At 53.2% G+C, this 16,774-nt stretch overlaps 2 protein-coding genes and 1 pseudogene across 2 annotated transcripts; 1 reads left to right on the plus strand and 2 right to left on the minus strand.

The window, feature by feature from the left end:
• Positions 1–2,503: 2,503 nt before the first annotated feature.
• On the minus strand, positions 2,504–11,650 carry SLC23A1 (solute carrier family 23 member 1). Its single transcript, XM_035014258.1, has 14 exons — positions 11,493–11,650; positions 10,723–10,857; positions 10,117–10,274; positions 9,307–9,395; positions 9,075–9,142; positions 8,718–8,899; positions 8,486–8,606; positions 8,045–8,201; positions 7,591–7,738; positions 6,975–7,080; positions 6,659–6,788; positions 6,415–6,558; positions 5,862–5,957; positions 2,504–2,751 (listed from the first exon to the last, which is right to left on the minus strand). The coding sequence occupies exons 1-14, from the start codon at positions 11,526–11,528 to the stop codon at positions 2,504–2,506; spliced, it is 1,818 nt and encodes a 605-aa protein (XP_034870149.1). The 5' UTR covers positions 11,529–11,650.
• A 1,899-nt stretch (positions 11,651–13,549) lies between these two features.
• Positions 13,550–13,666, plus strand: LOC118017248 (annotated as a pseudogene).
• Positions 13,667–14,534: 868 nt separating this feature from the next.
• Positions 14,535–16,396, minus strand: MZB1 (marginal zone B and B1 cell specific protein). Its single transcript, XM_035014269.1, has 4 exons — positions 16,203–16,396; positions 15,272–15,399; positions 14,790–14,900; positions 14,535–14,691 (listed from the first exon to the last, which is right to left on the minus strand). Exons 1-4 carry the CDS (start codon positions 16,374–16,376, stop codon positions 14,535–14,537), a joined length of 570 nt encoding a protein of 189 aa, XP_034870160.1. The 5' UTR covers positions 16,377–16,396.
• Positions 16,397–16,774: the final 378 nt, after the last annotated feature.

The following is a 16,774-nucleotide window of genomic DNA, read 5'->3' on the forward strand; positions in this document are numbered from 1 at the left end:
ATACAGCAGTAAAATAAACCCTGTATCCCCTTCTGTAACCCACCTTGATTGCCTCAGGCAGCAGTCAGTGTCAGGGCAGTTGTAGATATCCATGTTAAGAAACTTTCTGGCTGACCAGTATAATGGTAACCTTACTCTAGTATAATCGCTTTTGGCTTCTGCCCTTGATAAGCCATTGCTGGTCTGATTGGAATGGTTTGCTATTTTGATTCACCTGGACCATCTCTATTTTCCCCTCACGAGCTTATTTATAATATGTTCGTGGCTAATCTTTATTTTGGGATAGGTTGTCAACCATATAGCAATTCTCTGGTTCTACATACTACAGTTCTGCCTCATGGCCCTACTCAGTTGTTGATAATGCCCTCTGCTTTTCTTGAGTTTGTTGGGCTCAAAATTAAAAAGGCCATGTAGTCTGTTCTGGCTCACATTATCCAGGGGCGGGGGTTGGGGGATAGTCCTTTGGTGTGCCCAGGTGCCCCAGTGTTTTTTAATAGCTCCATTAAAAGACAAACTAAACAGGTTTTTTGTTGTTGTTTTTACTAATCTTGGGGTGCCTGGCTGGCTCAGTCAGTAGAGCATGCGTCTCTTGATCCCCATGGGCTCAAACTGACGACCCCGAGATCAAGAGTTGCATGTTCTGACAGAGCCAGCCAGGGCAACCCAAAATAGGTAGATCTTTAAGCCTTTTTTTTTTTTTTTTAAGATTTTATTGTTTGACAGAGAGACACAGTGAGAAGAGGGAACACAAGCAGATCTTTAAGAAACTCTGAAGCAGAGATAATCCTACTTGACTTTCTTTTGTTTTAAAGATTTTATTTATTTATTTATTTATTTATTTATTTGACAGAGAGAGAGAGGGAACACAAGCAGGGGGAGTGGGAGAGGGAGAAGCAGGCTTCCTGCCGAGCAGGGAGCCCGATGTGGGGCTTGATCCCAGGACCCTGGGACCATGACCTGAAAGGCAGACGCTTAACAACTGAGCCACCCAGGCGCCCCTGGCTTGCTTTCTTTTTGGAGCCATGATACAGCCAGTCCCCTCAGTCTTTAACAGCTAAGTACCACAGGTGGCACAGCAGGCTGCCAGATGTATAAGGCTTACAGATCCTCTCTCTCTCAAGCTCAGATGGGGCAAATGGGTTCATTTCCACATACTGCCAAATTACCATAGTGCAATGTAACTGGAAGATTATAAACTTGAATTAGAGAGGCACTGTAACCTAATGATAAGAGCAAAGACTAGCCAGACTTCCTGGATGTGAATCCAGTGATCATGGACAAATCACTTAACCTTTCTGTGCCTTAGTTTCCACCTGTTTAAAATGGTAGTATTAACAGGGGCACCTGGCTGGCTCATTTGGAAGAGCATGTGACTCTTGATCTCAGAGTTGTGAGTTTGAGCCCCATGCTCAGGGTGTAGAGATTACTAAAAAAAAAATTAAAGAGGCACCTGGGTGGCTCGGTTGGTTAGGCATCTGCCTTTGGCTCAGGTCATGATCTCGGGTTCCTGGGATTGAGCCCCACATCAGGCTTCCTGCTCAGTGGGGAGTCTGCTTCTCCCTCTGCCCCTCCCCCTGCTTGTACTCTCTCATAAATAAAATCTTTAAAAAAATTATTTTAAAACAAAAATAAATAAAAATAAAATGGCAGTAATAACTGTCTCAGGATTGTGTGATTAATTAATACACATCAAGCACTTAAGAGAGCCCCTGGCACATAGAAAATTCTGTTTAAGTAATTGTTTTTACTAAGAGAGGAGTGTTCTAGGCTTAGCTCTCATTTTGTTGGAACTTTTCTTGATTGTCAGGGAAACCGCATATTAAAACTACTTAGCTGTTTAACTGGAGAGTCAGGCATCTGCATTAGAGGTAGAGATGGAAAGTTTCAGAGCATCAGCTATTCTATTTTGAAGTCCTTTGAACAGATCATCCCATCAGGCCTATGCAGCATAGTTTTAGGGTAATTGAAGTCATCCTGTTTTGATTTTAGGGATTTTTATGTTACCACTACTGAAACAAAGCAGCATATATGAGAGAAATTTCCCTGTTCTTGTGCAGTGTATTAACCTATTTCATGTCATAAAGTGTTGTGGGTTTTTTGGTGTTTTTTGTTTTTTGTGGTTTTTTTAGCATATTGGAGTACACTGATGGGGCTACCTGTGGCTAGAGTTTATGGCTCATGGGCTACAGTTGACCCATTTCCTGCCTACTCAGAAGGCCGAAGGGGTCAATATGTCAGCATACTTGTAACCTCCTAGTGACCCACACCAGTTGGAAAGTTCTCTTCTCATTATGAAATAGCTTAAGAAATTCCACTCAAAATCCATACTTTGACTTTTTACCCAGTCTACCTTTCCCTTGAAGACAATCAAATAGGTCACAAAAATAGAAACTGAGTGGTTTTGTTTTTCTTTGGTTAAAATATAAGAATATTGTGATTTTTTTTCAACCCTCCTACAAAAGGCAGTCTTAACACACGTCCTACCTTTCCTAGGAGTAATTTTTCAGACTTTGGTGCATGCAGATCCAGTTTGTATATTTTCTGGAGTGTCTTCTGGACCTGGAAGCTGGGTTTTCGACCTTGAAGAAAATCCTTTGAAGACGGGGCAAATAGGAATGTATTTCAGAAAGGCAATCCTTTTTACCATGCTCATCCCAATGGGGAAGTCATAGCTCTTGAGACTGGTAGACATCTCGCTGTTGGCATGGGCCCCAGCTTTCCACTGTATCAGACCTCGTTCCTCTGGGCTCCCTGAAATAGGACAGTGAGGTTATCAAGACCAGCAGCCCTCCACTACCTCCCCTCCATACCTCCATAACCTAGTCCTGAGACAGATTTCTGGAATCCATTGTCTTCATTCTCAAGTATTTTCTGGGACTGAAAGGTTACTGAATCCATGATTTCTCGGCGTTTAACTTGGCCAGAGCTCTAGGAAACCCTAAAAGATACTGGTTATAATTAGTATCTATTGTGTATCTATAGTTGCCAGTCTCTGTGCTAAGGACTTTAATTTCATTAATTAAAAAAATCAAAAAATTATCTCATTTCTTCAAAACATACCTGTGGAAGGCATATAGGCACTAACATACACATTTTTATGATGAAGAAATAGGCAGAAAGGTTAAGTAATTGTCAACTTACATCTTTAGTATGGGCCTAGCATGTGCTAAGCTGATGAGGACCAACAGTGCCCAGTCTGCACTGGGGGCAGGGAGGGCTATTTAGAAACACTATAGGGGTGCCTGGGTGGCTCAGTCGTTAAGCGCCTGCCTTTGGCTAGGGTCATGATCCCAGGGTCCTGGGATTGAGCCCCGCGTCAGGCTCCCTGCTCAGCGGGAAGCCTGCTTCTCCCTCTCCCACTCCCCCTGCTTGTGTTCCCTCTCTCGCTGTGTCTCTCTCTGTCAAATAAAATCTATATAAAAAAAAAAGTCTGGAATTTATAAAAAAAAAGACACTATAATCAGTATTACTATTCAATATTAGGATTCCATATTTGGGAAATAAACTCATTTTTATAACATAAACCTCAGAAAGTCAAGCCAAGTAAAGTCTTTGTTGGTAGTGTGGATACACAAAAGATTATTTACATCTAGGGGAATGCTCCCTCAGGTGGGGGAGGGGTGCATGAGGTCTTGGGTGTTTTTTTTTTTTTTCTTTTTAAATTTTATTTGACAGAGACAGCGAGAGAGGTAACACAAGCAGGGGGAGTGGGAGAGGGAGAAGCAGGCTCCCCGCGGAGCAGGGAGCCTGATGTGGGACTCGATCCCAGGACCCTGGAATCATGATCTGAGCCGAAGGCAGTCGCTTAACTGACTGAGCCACCCAGGTACCCAGGTCTGGGGTTTTCACAAGAGGGCTGGGGTGAAAGAAGATTGTTGGGAGTGTAAATCTAGTGGAAAGAGGTTTCCACTAGCCCCACTAGCATTTGCTGAACTAATTTGTGATCCAAAAGTCACAGAAATAGAAACTGAGTGGTTTTGTTTTTCTCTGGTTAAAATCTAAGAATATTGTGATTTTTTTTAACCGTCCTACAAAAGACAGTCGTAACACACATCCTGCCTTTCCTAGGAGTAATTTTTCTAAGTTTGGGCTGTAGATGGGGAAAGGGCAAAAGCAAAGCAGCCCATCAGTAAAATGCCCATCACACAGAAGAAAGTGTGATTCCATGATTAAGGACTGGCTTCTGATTTAGCCAGACCTGGGTGTGAATTCAGGTTGGGTGACCTTAGGCAAGTTACTTGACCGCTCTGAGCTTCAGATTTCTCATCCATGCACATTGAAGGACTACTGAAGATTATGTGGCACAACATACATGATCCTTGGCAGAGATGGTTGCTGATAGGCTGTTGCGTTGAAGGATGGAGATGTGAAGAACTCAGTAAAGCAGTAAGGCTCTTAACATCTGGGTAGCTTAATCCAGCTATCTAGATCACAAAGAAGCCCCTCTGTATACAGCTGTCCACCTGATGCCTTCCATTTTCCCCGATTCCCTGAGCATTGAGACTGCCACGTCCTTGTCTCTGGTCCGCAGCCTGGGTTCCTCTCACTGGGGAAGGGCAGGTACCTCCCATTAGTCCATGGGGTAGCTGCTACCAAGAGTTCTCATGTCATCTTATGCTAAAATCCCTAAAAGGGCCCTGGCAGGTCGCCTGGGTGGCTCAGTCGTTAAGCGTCTGCCTTCGGCTCAGGTCGTGAACCCAGGATCTTGGGATTGAGCCCTACGTCGGGCTCCCTGCTCCACGGGAAGCCTGCTTTCCCTCTCCCACTCCCCCTGCTTGTGTTCCCTCTCTCGCCGTGTCTCTCTCTGTCAAACACATAAAATCTTTAAAAAAAAAAAAAAAAAGGGCCCTGGTACCTAGGCCCTTCCTGCCCATGCTCCAGCCCTGCAGCTGCGTTTAGGCTGGTAAGTGGTGGGGAATGGAGGGCCATCATCCTGGTACTCCCATCCCTCCTCTCCCTGGACTGATGCAATCTTTAACCTCTGCCCCCACAGAGTTTTCCCTGATCTTCCAGGTCCCCTGAAACCCTCCAACAGAGGCCGTATGGTGCAGTGGCTGGGACACAAGCCATAGACTGCATCCAATGGACTTCGTTAAAATCTCAGATTTGCAACCTTTTAAATATGCAAATGTGAACTTCGGTGAGTCACTTAACCTCTCTAATTCTGTCTCCTTGTGAAATGGTGTTGACAGTCTCTGCCTAACAGGATAGTTTTTGAGAATTAACGCGAGACCTAAAGTTTCATTCCAGACCCACAGTAAATGTTTGGTAAATGTTAACTATGCTTGTTACTCATTAGAACATGAAAAACTCGTTACTCGTTAATACAACTGGTGGCATTTAGTTTTTATATTTTACAGGGCACCTGAACATGGGCCAGGAGCGTTCTCAGGGGCCCACGCTAAGTATCCTCCACAATCCCTGCAAAAAACCCCGATTCCAAAGAGAATGTTAGGGGCTCTCCTAGTAGTCAAGTGTGACAGGTTGCTGGCGTATTTGGAGTGGGTTTTGCCACCCAAACTACCGCTTCATTTGTATCTGGCCTAATGGAAGAAAGCAAAGGCTCCCAGAGGCACCCTTCCACTTGGTGGCTATCAAGAAATGGAGAGGAAACAACCCACAGGGCCTGGGAAAGACTCCCCTAGACCCACGCTCTTCAAGCCCTATAGGGCATGTCTGTGCCTCTGTCCCACCAGTGTCTCTCCAGCCAGTGGGCACTCCGCCAGCCCAAGTGTCCCTGCTTCTCCTTGCAGGGCCTGCATTGCCTGGGTGCTGGCCACACTTCTGGTCGAGGGGCCATCTGTCAGAGTGCAGATGAGCCCAGCCTAGTCCTGTGTGCCCCTCCCGGGGCTGACCCATACCTGGCACTGTGTTGTCCAGTATGAAAGCGAGACACCCACCCACGAACATCTCTGTGGTCAGCAGCACCGTCAGAATCTGGTCCACTTCAGGAATGCCTGTGGAATAGGCCAAGGGCCGATGGGCATCTTGGTGGGGTTTGGAGACAGAGCCCAGGGACTTTGTTCCCACTTGTGCAGCTTGCTGACTTCTTTGAGCAAGCATGGTGATGAAACGGTACAAATCCCAACGTTCACACCTATAATCCCAGTTGTTTTGTCTTGGGACACATCATTTAACTTCCCTGAGCCTCACTTTCCTCCTCTGTGGAGAGGACAGTAGTATCTGTCTCTGGACGCTGTTGTGCATGTTAAATGAGCACATGTAAAGCTCCACGCCTGTCCCTAAAAAGTGTCTCCGTCAAGGACAGCTGCTAATTCGCTTCTCCGCTTCTGCTTCACACCCAAAGTTGGCCAGGATTTGTGGCTCAGTTGTAGGGTGCCTTTGAGGGAGGGAGCCGTGCCCAGAGCCCACCACGCATCCCCCAGCCCCGGACATTCGGACTCGCGGAGGTACCTGTGTTGATGGCGCCGGGGTTGGACTCCAGGTAATTGGGCAGCGTGAGCCCGAAGAACATGGAAAATCCGAGCACGAACAGGTTGCGGGAGGAGTTCATGTCCACGAACTGCAGGTTGGACAGCCCCACAGCCGTAATCATGCCTGAGGGCGCAGGGTTAACCGCTGGAGCTGCCGCGCGGGCAGGGCGGGCTCCACCACTCCCAGACCGCACGGACACCCCCGGCCCGCACGCGGCACTCACCGAAAAGGGTGCAGAACATGCCTCCCAATATGGGGTCAGGGAGCGAAGCAAAAAGGGCGGTGAACTTGCCAATCGTGCCCAGCACTAGCATGATGCCCGCACCATACTGCACCACGCGCCGGCTGCCTACCTGCAGGGGAGCCGGGAGGGGGGCGGGGTTAGGCCCTGGGAGCGGAGCTGGGCGGCGGGGGGCCCTGTTACGAAAGCGAGCACAAAGGAGCCCGGGCTCCTTGCGGGGTAGGACCATTCAGAGACGGGGTGTGGCTGCGGCCCGAGGAATGGAGGTGGGGCTTTGTGCGGCTCTGGCTTGTGGCACCTTGGTAATCCCCAGAACGCCGATGTTGGGGCTCGACGAGGTGGACCCGTTGCCTGTGCCCAACAGCCCTGCGATAATGCAGCAGATGCCTTCGGTGAAGATGCCCCTGTAAGGAAAGGGCGCGTTGGGGGCTTGGTCCAGCCCCTGCCTTGGCTTGGGTCCCCCCCCACCCTAGGTGGGCTGCTCGCCTTCTTGGGGACTGTGCAAGCTGCAACTCTCTGTCCTAGTACTCCCCACTCCAGGCCAGAGGTAAGTCTGGGAGCCAAGAGCCCACGTCCAAGCGCTAGTCCCAGTGCCCCTGGGCTTCAATTTCCTCATCTGTAAAATGGGGATAAGGGTACCTGTCTCACAGAGTCCTTAGCAGACTGCATAAGAGAATGCACATGGAGGGCCAGGCATGTTGAAGACTGTCAACAACCATAGTTTCCCTTAGGCTTCATTATCTCAGCGACTCAAACACTCAGACTGAATGATGAGAGCATCCCCATTTCATAAGTATGGAGAACGAGGTCTGGACAGTCCAAGTCCACACCTTTGGGACTCAACCCTGTCCCTACATTTGCTTTCTGAGTGGCCCCTGAGAAGATCCGATACAGAAGAGGGCAGGTGGCCATACCTGTTGATGGCATGTACTGGAGGGGGTGGGGCGCCAGCCAGGCGGGCACAAGCATAGTAATCTCCGATGGACTCAATGATGCCCGCCACTGTGGCACTGAACATTCCCAGGACAGCAGCCGCAGTCACCGTGGGCAGGCCCCACTGACCTGGATTGGGGCGTGATAGCGTGGATGCAATGTCGCTGGGTGGGCCAGGGAGGGGACTAGGCAGTTCGTGGGGGTGAGAGGGGGGGTGAAGGGACCTCGAGCTGGGGCAGGAGCTCTACGCTTGTGGGAGCATATTTGGGATCACTTGGAGTCGTGAAGCTGGAGTGAGGCTTTGAGGAAAACACTCTGCCTGGCACACTAGAAATGTACATGTAATGCCAATTATATCGTCAGCGGGATTGGTATCATCGGGGGCCTTGTAGATGGTCTCAGCTGGAGGCAGAGGGGGCCAGTGGGGTGGCTCACAGGGGTAGGGGATGCGGATCCAGGGCGCAATAGCCATGATCTCCCCTCGTGCGTCCGTCCGTGCCTGGAAGCCGTAAGCTGTGGGGTCTGAGGGCAGCACATTCGTCAGGGTCAGGACATAGCAGAGTAGCCACACGGTCATGATGGCCAGCACAATCTGAAGTGGGGTGGGGTGGGGGGAGCACTGAGGGCCCTGGAGGTCTTGGTCCAGCCAACCAGCCCCTACCTCAGCCCCAGCCTCTGCCACAACCCCAGCTGCAGCCTTCACCCCTGCCCGAGCTCAAGCCTGAGCCCCAATACCTGCTCTAGCCCCTGACTGGGACCTTATCTGTGCTCTGGCTCCAGCTCTTCTGGGGTCCCGGACCTGCCCCCAACCTTTGCCCTGGACACAGGTCCAGCCCCTGCCCTAGTCCCAGCCCCAGCTGCCTGTCAGCTCCTCACTGGAAACATCTTGAAGATCTGGATGCGGAAGAGAGTCAGGCCCTTGCCGCAGCGGTAGACAGGCAGCAGGAAGGTGAAGTTACGCAGGTACTGGGAGAAGAGGACGATCAGGAGAATGGAACTGGGGGCAGAGGCACAAAGGAAAGATGGCTGGTAGGCTGGGCTAGGGACAGGACATGAAGAGGGTGAAAGAGCAGAGGCTGGGCAAGGATCAGGCCTGGTGCCTGCTCACCAAGCTGAGATGCCCCAGTGGGAGCCAGCTCGGTCACCAGCAGCTTGGAAGACAGAGAGGCCAATGAGGGAGACAGTGGGGGTGACCGTGAGAGGTCCTATGTAGCTGAGCAGGGCCCCAGGCAGCCCCATCAGCCCGATCACCACCTCCACTGTGCTGGACACCATGATTGCACCCTGGACCTAGAAAAGCAAAGATCAGCTGTAAGTTCCTATGTAGAGTCTATCACCTCTACATTAAAAAAAAAAAAAAAAGCTCCTGGACTGCCTCCTTGAATCCCCCAACTCAGCAGTGGCTCCCCTCCCATCTAGCCCCCTCCTTAAGTCCAGGTCTCTTCTACCCCAGGTGCAAGCCCACCTCTCGTATCCGTGGGTGCCAGATATGAGACGTGTTCAGGGGAAGACTCCAGTTACCGTAGATCTCCTCTGGGAGCAGAGACAGGGACACACACATGGCCAGGGAACAGAGACAGAGAGGAAGAGAAGATGCTGCCATGAATGCACCCCAGTGTCTGGACTTGGGACAGTTGTCCAGACTTCCAGGCTCCTGGGCTTCCCCTCTCCAGCACAGCCCCCAGAAGTGTGCCCACCTTCTGGGGGGCATTTCCATCTCTCCAGGGCCAGGATGGCTTTGGCTGGGACCAGAAATGCAAAGGCGCTGGCCTGGAACAGCGGCAGCCTGGAAGAAGAGGCACAGAGCGGCAGGGGTGGGGTCAGGGGTGGGCAGGGACACAGAGACAGGAGAGATGGAGACAGAGGGCACCAAGAGAAGGAGACAGAATCACACCCAGAGGCAGAGAAACAGAGGGACAAGGGACAGGGCAGAGCTAAGAGAAGTCACTGCAGCCCCAGGCAGGACTCCATGAATTTGGGGGGCCCAAGGAAGAAAACAAATAGAGTCCCTGCCTCACAATCTTCCCCCCTTTCCTTCTCAGCCCCAGCTCCTGCACTGTGAGGAGCCCCGTGCAAGGAAGTAGACAGCTCAGCTCTTGCATCCAAGCTCCACTCACAACCTTCCTCCATCCTCCCACCACACAACCGTTTTTTGGCCACCCAAGCCTTGAGCTGTGTGCTCGGGGGCAGGGGGCCCCCAGGAGGATGGGCCGTTGAAGAAGCTCACACACAGCCTAAAAGCCGGGAGTGGGTGATTCTGATTACTCAGAGTAGGGCCTAACAGGGGGAGAGCCCAGCTAAGGGTACATTCCCTTAAACCCACCGACTCCTTGTCTTTGGGGAGCCTCAGGGGCCCAAGGTAGGATCCCAGCTGCCTGGCTCTAAGGCTGGCTTGGGAGTAGGAGTAGCAGGTGGGGGAAGATAGCAGCTCCCCCCTCCCCAGAAGCGCCCTCGGAGAAACCACCTGGTCCTGTGGTGTGGCTCACAGGTGGGGGCAGGCAGCTCACCGGATTCCCAGTGTGCTCTGGATGAGGGTGGTGATGCCCACGCAGGTGAAGATGGTACCGATGAGCTGGCTGACCATGTGCTGGTCCCGGCCCACGCACAGCGCCTCAGCCAGAAGGAAGGGCACAGCGATGGTGCCACTGAAGCATGTCAAATAATGCTAGGGGTCGGGGGGGAGGGCGTGAGGCGGCTCACAGGCAAACAGGGACACCCTAACGATCCTCATGCCTGCCTCAGGGGGCCTGAAACCCTGCTGCCCCTGGCAGGGTGCTCACCCAGGCCTGATACTCGCACAAGGGAGTCCCAGAGAGCTACTGTTCACCTCTCTCTTTGGGGCACTAATCTGCCCCCAAGTTCTTCCTGTGGCTTCTGTGGAGTGGGTCCTTTCCCTGTGACTGACATTCTGCCTGGCAGGTGACACATATTCCCGGGGATGATCTCTCAGGCCCCATCAGACGCCCCCTCCCACCCCAGCTCCATGACAGTCACTGTTGTTGACCTTAGGTTTCTCTTCCTGTTACCCAAGATAAACTTGTTGGCTAGGAAGGGGGGTGGGATCCTGGGGAGCATGCAGAGTGGGGGTGGGGAGGCCCTGCAGGGAAACCCACCTGGAAGCCCAGCAGAATACACAGGTACCAGGGTGGCACATCCTCAATCTTGTACAACATGTCAAACGTGGGCTCTCTGGGCAGGGACACCGTGGGATCCCTTGTGGAGTTCCCTGCGGAGCCCAGGGACTCCTGCTAGGGCAGCAGAGAGAAGTAACTCAGGGTGGAGTGATGGGCACCAACCAAGTGCATTCTGCCCCAGAAGCAATCAAATGGCCTGAGTGGCCTGTCAGATCCTCACAACGGTGTCTGAGCCCCACCTTCCCTCCCGGTTCATCCACCCAGCTGTCTCTCGGTCTGGCCACCCCTGGCTCCCTCCTCACATTCCTTTGTGCAGGGATGAGTCCTCTGTGCTGGCTCCTGGAGGCCTTGGGACTGAGGCATTCTGGCCAAGGGGATGGGCCCCTAAGTCAGAAGGCCCCAAGGGGCAACAGGAGGGGGGCCAAGAGGGCTGAAGTCCGTGGACAGGCCCTCTTGGGCACACTCTGGTCCTACCCTTGCCACTTGGGGTTCCTTGGGGTTGCCCTGGGGGTGGGGTAGGTGGTCCCTGCTGACCCTCAGGCTGGAGTCAGCCAGTCCCAAAGCTGACAACTGCACCCTCACTGCCACCCACACCCCATCCCCCAGTCGCTACTTTCAGCCTGGGATAGTCACTTTCAATCAAGTTCATTAGAACTTGTGTTTCTGCCTTCCCAGGGGGAAGACATGAGCAGGCCCTCTAGCCCCCACCCAACCCTGCCCCCACCCAGCTCCCACCCATTCCCCAGCACCTGTGTCTGGCCCTCCAGGTTCTCCTGGGCCCTCATCTTTGGGGCACAGGTGTGAGCGGTTCCTGAGGAAAAGAGGGGTTGGCTTTACAAAGGCCAAGGAGGACTTTAGTCCACACATCAGACATTGTTCGAAGTAAATCTGTAACCAGATCCACAGCCCTGATTGCGAAAGGCAGACCTGGGCAGAGGTAACGTATTAACTCCGGCCCGAGTGGTAAAGGCCACCTGAGCCTCGGTCACATTTCCCTCCCGAGCATGCGCCCTTCCCTGCCTGCGCCTGAGCCCGGCATGGGACCTGGTCTTGTTTCCAAGAGAGGGCCAGGGTGGAGGTGACGACAGACACCAAGCCCCGGGTGACGGGGAAGAGAATGGCAGTGGCCCTTAATAGATCACACTCTGAATGAGACTCTTCCCCACTTTTTAATAACAAGTTAATCATTATCCTCATCAAAGTCACTCTCCTTAATGAGGGATGACTGCATGCCCAGCAACTGCTATGTATTCCCGTGCTTACCCCAGGCCTTAGGCGGTGGTAACTACTGCTGAGGAAACAGATCTAGGAGATGTGATCTGACCGAGGCCATATAGGTAGCAAGATTTTAGAACATCATTCCAAAAACGCAGGTTAGCCTGAACTCCTGAGTGCATGCTATAAACAGCCAATAGATTCAATAAAGGGCTGCCTTTCCCACATGGCCAAGTACCCTCAGTGTCACAGAGGCACAAAACAGAGGGGCTGCTGCAGGAGAAGCTGCCCAGGCTGGCCCACCTTGCCTGTTCCCTGTGTCAGGACAACGATCTCCTCCACCCCCAGCCCCCCGCCCCACATCAGGACTGGCTACATAATCTGCAGGACCCAGTGCACAATGAAAATTTGGGGCCCCCATTCCAAAAGTATTACGGATTTTTTTTGTTGTTTAGTATTATGAATTTTGATACAGCAACAACAGAGTATTAAACCAGATCAAACCAAACTTTTCTAAGCACAGGGCCCTGTGTGAGTGCCTGTCCTACAGCCGCTGAAGCCTGCCCTGGACTCAGCCTGTCTTTTCCTCCGGGCAGGCCCTCTGGCCTGGCCATGGGGCCCAGAGCTGGCTAAAGGGGCCTGGGGAGGTTCCGAGGAGCTGGGGCTCCTCAGCTGGTGAGGATTAGGCCTAAGGTTCCTGGTTCTGCTCCCCTCTGTGCTGCCCCAGGCCCAGCCCCCCAGGGCCCACCTACTTCTCGGTTGTTGGGCCCACGGCCAGGCCCTGCTCCAAGGGCCCACAGGCAGCCGGGCTCTCCAGCTGGGCAGGAGTTTCATGCTACAGCCGTGCGTCCGTCCGCCTGTCCAACCTCCAGCTTGTCTCCTGTCTGCCTATCTCCTGCTCTACTTCCTTGGCTCCTGCTCCGGGGTGTCCCAAAGTTGTCTGACCAGTTCGAAGCTTCGGAACTGCTCCTTAGCATTTGCCTCCCCACCCCTCTCCACCCCAGTACTCCCCAGGGGTCTGAGCTCCACCCCTTACACTTATGTGCACAGTCCCATGGACATTCAATTCAACCCAAACCATATGCCATCCACATAGAGATGGGGCAGCTACGTTGCACATGGTTTCAGATGCACAAACAAATGGACCTACAACACCCAGACTGTGCTGCAGAGTGTGTCTAAATCACTCCATATAAACACAGAGCCACACAGGTCCGTGTCACACGCTCCCATCTCCACACCCAATACTACTGAGCTCACTGGGTTCCTTGGGCCCTGGCTCTCTTCCCGAAGACGAGGGGTTCTCTCCTGGGTTGAAGGCCAGGGAGGAGGGGCCTCTGGCAGGTAGGGACCAAGTAATGGAATGTAGGGGCCAGGCTTCAGTACAGCTCATGGACATTGGAGGGGTCAGGGCCTGCCTGGAGCACCCCTATTTCTCCAGCAACAACCTGCCCCCACCCCCAGAATCTGAGTCCCCTCCCAGCCCTGCCGCTACTCAGCCTGGGACTTGGCCTGAGCACCTCTTTTCTTTTCTTTCTTTCTCTCTTTCTTTCTTTCTTCCTTCCTTTTTTTTTTTAGAGAGAAAGAGCACATCGCTTCTCGGCCTTTTGGCTAAGATCAAGTGTAGCATCTGCTCTTATCAGTTTAGAGAGAGAGAGCACACACGCTCGCAAGTGGGGGGGCACAGAGGGAGAGGGAGAGAATCTTAAGCAGACTCCGCCCTCAGCGCCGAGTCTATCTTGGGGCTCGAGCTCACAACCCCGAGATCATGACCTGAGCCTAGATCAAGAGTCGGATGCTTAACTGTCTAAGCCACCCAGATGCCCCTCTTTTATTTTCTAAGCCTCAGTTTCAGTGTCTGTCAGCTGGGGATTCGAGTATCTGTTCTGTCCACGTGCCAGGTCTGTCCACCTTCAGCAGATCAGGGAGATACTCACCAAGGAAGCGACAAGTTAGAGCGTGGCCTGCCCACAGGCTCCCGTTCTCAGGTGGGGCTCAGGTGGGGTGCTTTCCTCCATTGCTAAGGAAAGGTCCCAGGTCAAAAGAACTTCTGGGAAAGCAGGACTGAGAGCCAAGATACTGAATCCAGCTGTTCCAGGAACCCTGCCCTACCCAGTCCCAGGCAGACACCTAGGGCCCAACCCTGTCAGCTGGGGTCAGAGGTAGAGGCCAGAAATTGAGCAGCTGCTGGGAATAGACCCAGTTAGACTAATGTTCAGGAAGGGGCCCAGATAGCTTGCAGTGGCTGAGTAGGCGTGTCTACAAGGTAGTCTGCTCATGGAGTTTTCCTTGGTTTTTCTCTCTTGGTGGATTTGGGGTTTCACCACAGTCCCATATGCCTTTGACAGCTCGCTCACATTTCAACCCATGACACATCTCACCTACCTCTGGGAGACTGGTGGGAAGTAAGTGTATTTGGCTCTCTCTAGGTACAACATTAGCAGAAATGCCAATGTCTGTCCTCCCAGCCCACAACCACTTTTTGCAGAGAGAGAGAATGAAGAAATCGAGGTCACTGGGTTTTATTTTAGTCCAGAAGGGAAGGCCTACCCCCACCCCACCCCCGACACCCCCGACTAGAGCTCTGTCCTTGTGACAGTCGCCTCTTCCGAGCAGGCCCCTTGGGGTCCTCCACACAGCAATGCCTCCAGAGCCCCTTGGCCTTGTTGGTGGGCTTTGTAGATCTGGTCTTCTCCAAACTCCCCCAGGTAGTGGAAACATGTCGTGGAGAGCCTAGGGGAGCCCAACAGGAGCCTCAGACCCTGCCTGCCCCTCAGGGGGCTGATCACGGCTCCAAGGTCTCCATCCTACTCCCACACCCCTGTCATCACCTGGTGGGCCAGGGGCCCCCTGTGATCATCACGCTGATGCTTGGCTCTGGCCCCTTGCTGAGTCCTGGGCCTGTGAGACGTTTCACCTGGTTCACTTCTCGGACCCCATAGCTGGAAACAGTAGGAAGGAGAGGGAGACAGCATTAGTGGGAGCCCTGCCAGCAAGGGATACATCCCCACATGAAGCCAGGCACACGGGGCATTTGCTGAATTCAGAATGCAGATTCTGATCCTCCCTGTTGGAAAACTGAGAACCAGAGAGGGAAAGCCCCTGTCCCAAGGTCACACAGCAACCTTGTCCCCTGGCCATGTAGCATTCTACTTGCCCCCAGCTCCAGACCTCAGATTTCATCCCAGCCAGCCCCCTCCCTTGGACCAAAGCCCTAGTGGATTGTGTGTCTGGTGTGAGTGGGAGAGTGGGAACCTCTACCCATCAGCCCTACCCCTAGAGGAGGGTCCTAGGGGCCAGATTCTTGACTCACCCCTGCCAGGTCTGGGTGCAGCTCTGGTCCAGGACGTCTGTGTATACTGACTCGCTCAGCTCCCGCCGCTGTCCCCCTGAGCCTGGGGTGTGAAGCTTGGCCTCTGCCTTTGCCAAATGTTGCCACATCTAGAACAAGGAGGGGCTGAGACCCAAGGCTTCGGGACTGCTCAATGGCGGCGGAGGGTCAGACAGAAGACTGGGTCTCCGGGAGAGAGTGAGGTGCCAAGGGAGACTTTTGGGCCCTCCCCCAGGTTCTGAAAGTTGGGACTGGGTCTGCTGACGTAGGATCCACCTCCCTGGGGTGGGGTGGGTGGGTAGGAAATGCTGAGGTGTGAAGGTAGGCCTGAACACTGGAGCTCCTTCCCCAGGGCACACCTGCCCATCAGCCATGCTATTTTAAACCATAAGAACAAGGAAAGGAAAAAAACCAAAAAAAACAAAACAGAGCCCAGTCTTCAGTGACACGTGTACTCATAGGCTTCCCTCCCCCCACAGAGGTACTCAGGCATGCTTGACAGGTTTCTGTGTGAACTCGAGACCACACAGACTCATATATTCATGCCCTCAACCCATGTGCACACACGTACATATACACCAGGGCTTGCCAGCCAGAGAAGGAGTCCAGGCCGGAGAATAAGCCTGGAAAGGGAGGAGTCAGAGAGGACAAGCGGGTGACTCCCTGGGGTCTCGAGATACTGTGGGGTGTCCCAGATTATTTGCTCTCTGTTGGGCTGAGAGATGGGTAAACTGAGGCATGGTGGTTTGGGTAAGGTGCAGATGGCAATGTCACGGAAAGCTGAGTCTAGCTCAGGGCCCAGGGGTGGGGGCTTGGAAATCAAAGGCCAGTGGTAGAATCTGAGGCCGATGGAGGGGCGTGGCTTCAGGAGGGACGTGGACAGGGGCAGGGGAACTGCAGGGGGGGTACTCACCTGGTAGACCACTGCCCTGCAGGAGTCACACCGCAGGTGAGCAGGCATATGAGCTGAGTACTTCTCCTCGTCGTCCAGCTGTGGGGCCGTGGCTGTGAGTGGGGCCCTGTCCCTGAAGCCCCCTGCGATGGCCCAGGCTCCCAGCAGCAGTAGCAGGCGCAGTGACAGCCTCATGGTCAGTGGCTCTGGCTCAGTGAGCCTGGGCTGTGGTTTGGGCGCAGGTGTGCGTGTGCCTGCGTGCTGGGGGGGCCACCCCGGAAAGCCTGACCCAGACCAATGGGGAACCAACAGCTCACCCCTCCCACTCTCTTCCTTCCCCCAGAGACGCCACGTGTGCACCTCCCCTACTGGGATCCCTGCTGCAGCCAACTCAGCCCCATTTCACAAATAGGGAACAGTGACGTAAGGAGGGGGGCTGGGCCTGCTCAGGGACACATGGGGGCTGACCCCTCCCATGTCCTGGGATCTGGCCACTCGGTGGGCACTGTACGGAGTACCTTGGGGGCAGAGGTGGTTAGTTAGTGTCATTTTTATGAGCACATGAAGGCTCAGAGAGAAGTGATGAATCCAAG

Source organism: Mirounga leonina, unplaced genomic scaffold, assembly GCF_011800145.1.
Source record: "Mirounga leonina isolate KUSES-001 unplaced genomic scaffold, KU_Mleo_1.0 Mir_168, whole genome shotgun sequence".
In the NCBI taxonomy this organism is placed as follows: Eukaryota; Metazoa; Chordata; class Mammalia; order Carnivora; family Phocidae; genus Mirounga; species Mirounga leonina.

Coding starts and splice junctions, on each gene's coding strand:
- SLC23A1 (XM_035014258.1), bottom strand. CDS start 11,528: ATGAGGGCCCAGGAGAACCTGGAGGGCCAGACACAG. Junction 9,396..10,116: donor CAGAGCACACTGGGAATCCG/GTGAGCTGCCTG, acceptor CTCTTCTTCCAG/GCTGCCGCTGTTCCAGGCCA. Junction 6,789..6,974: donor GCGTTCTGGGGATTACCAAG/GTGCCACAAGCC, acceptor GCTCCCCTGCAG/GTAGGCAGCCGGCGCGTGGT.
- MZB1 (XM_035014269.1), bottom strand. CDS start 16,376: ATGAGGCTGTCACTGCGCCTGCTACTGCTGCTGGGAGCCTGGGCCATC. Junction 15,400..16,202: donor GCAGGGCAGTGGTCTACCAG/GTGAGTACCCCC, acceptor TCCTTGTTCTAG/ATGTGGCAACATTTGGCAAA. Junction 14,692..14,789: donor GGGGGCCCCTGGCCCACCAG/GTGATGACAGGG, acceptor GGGCTCCCCTAG/GCTCTCCACGACATGTTTCC.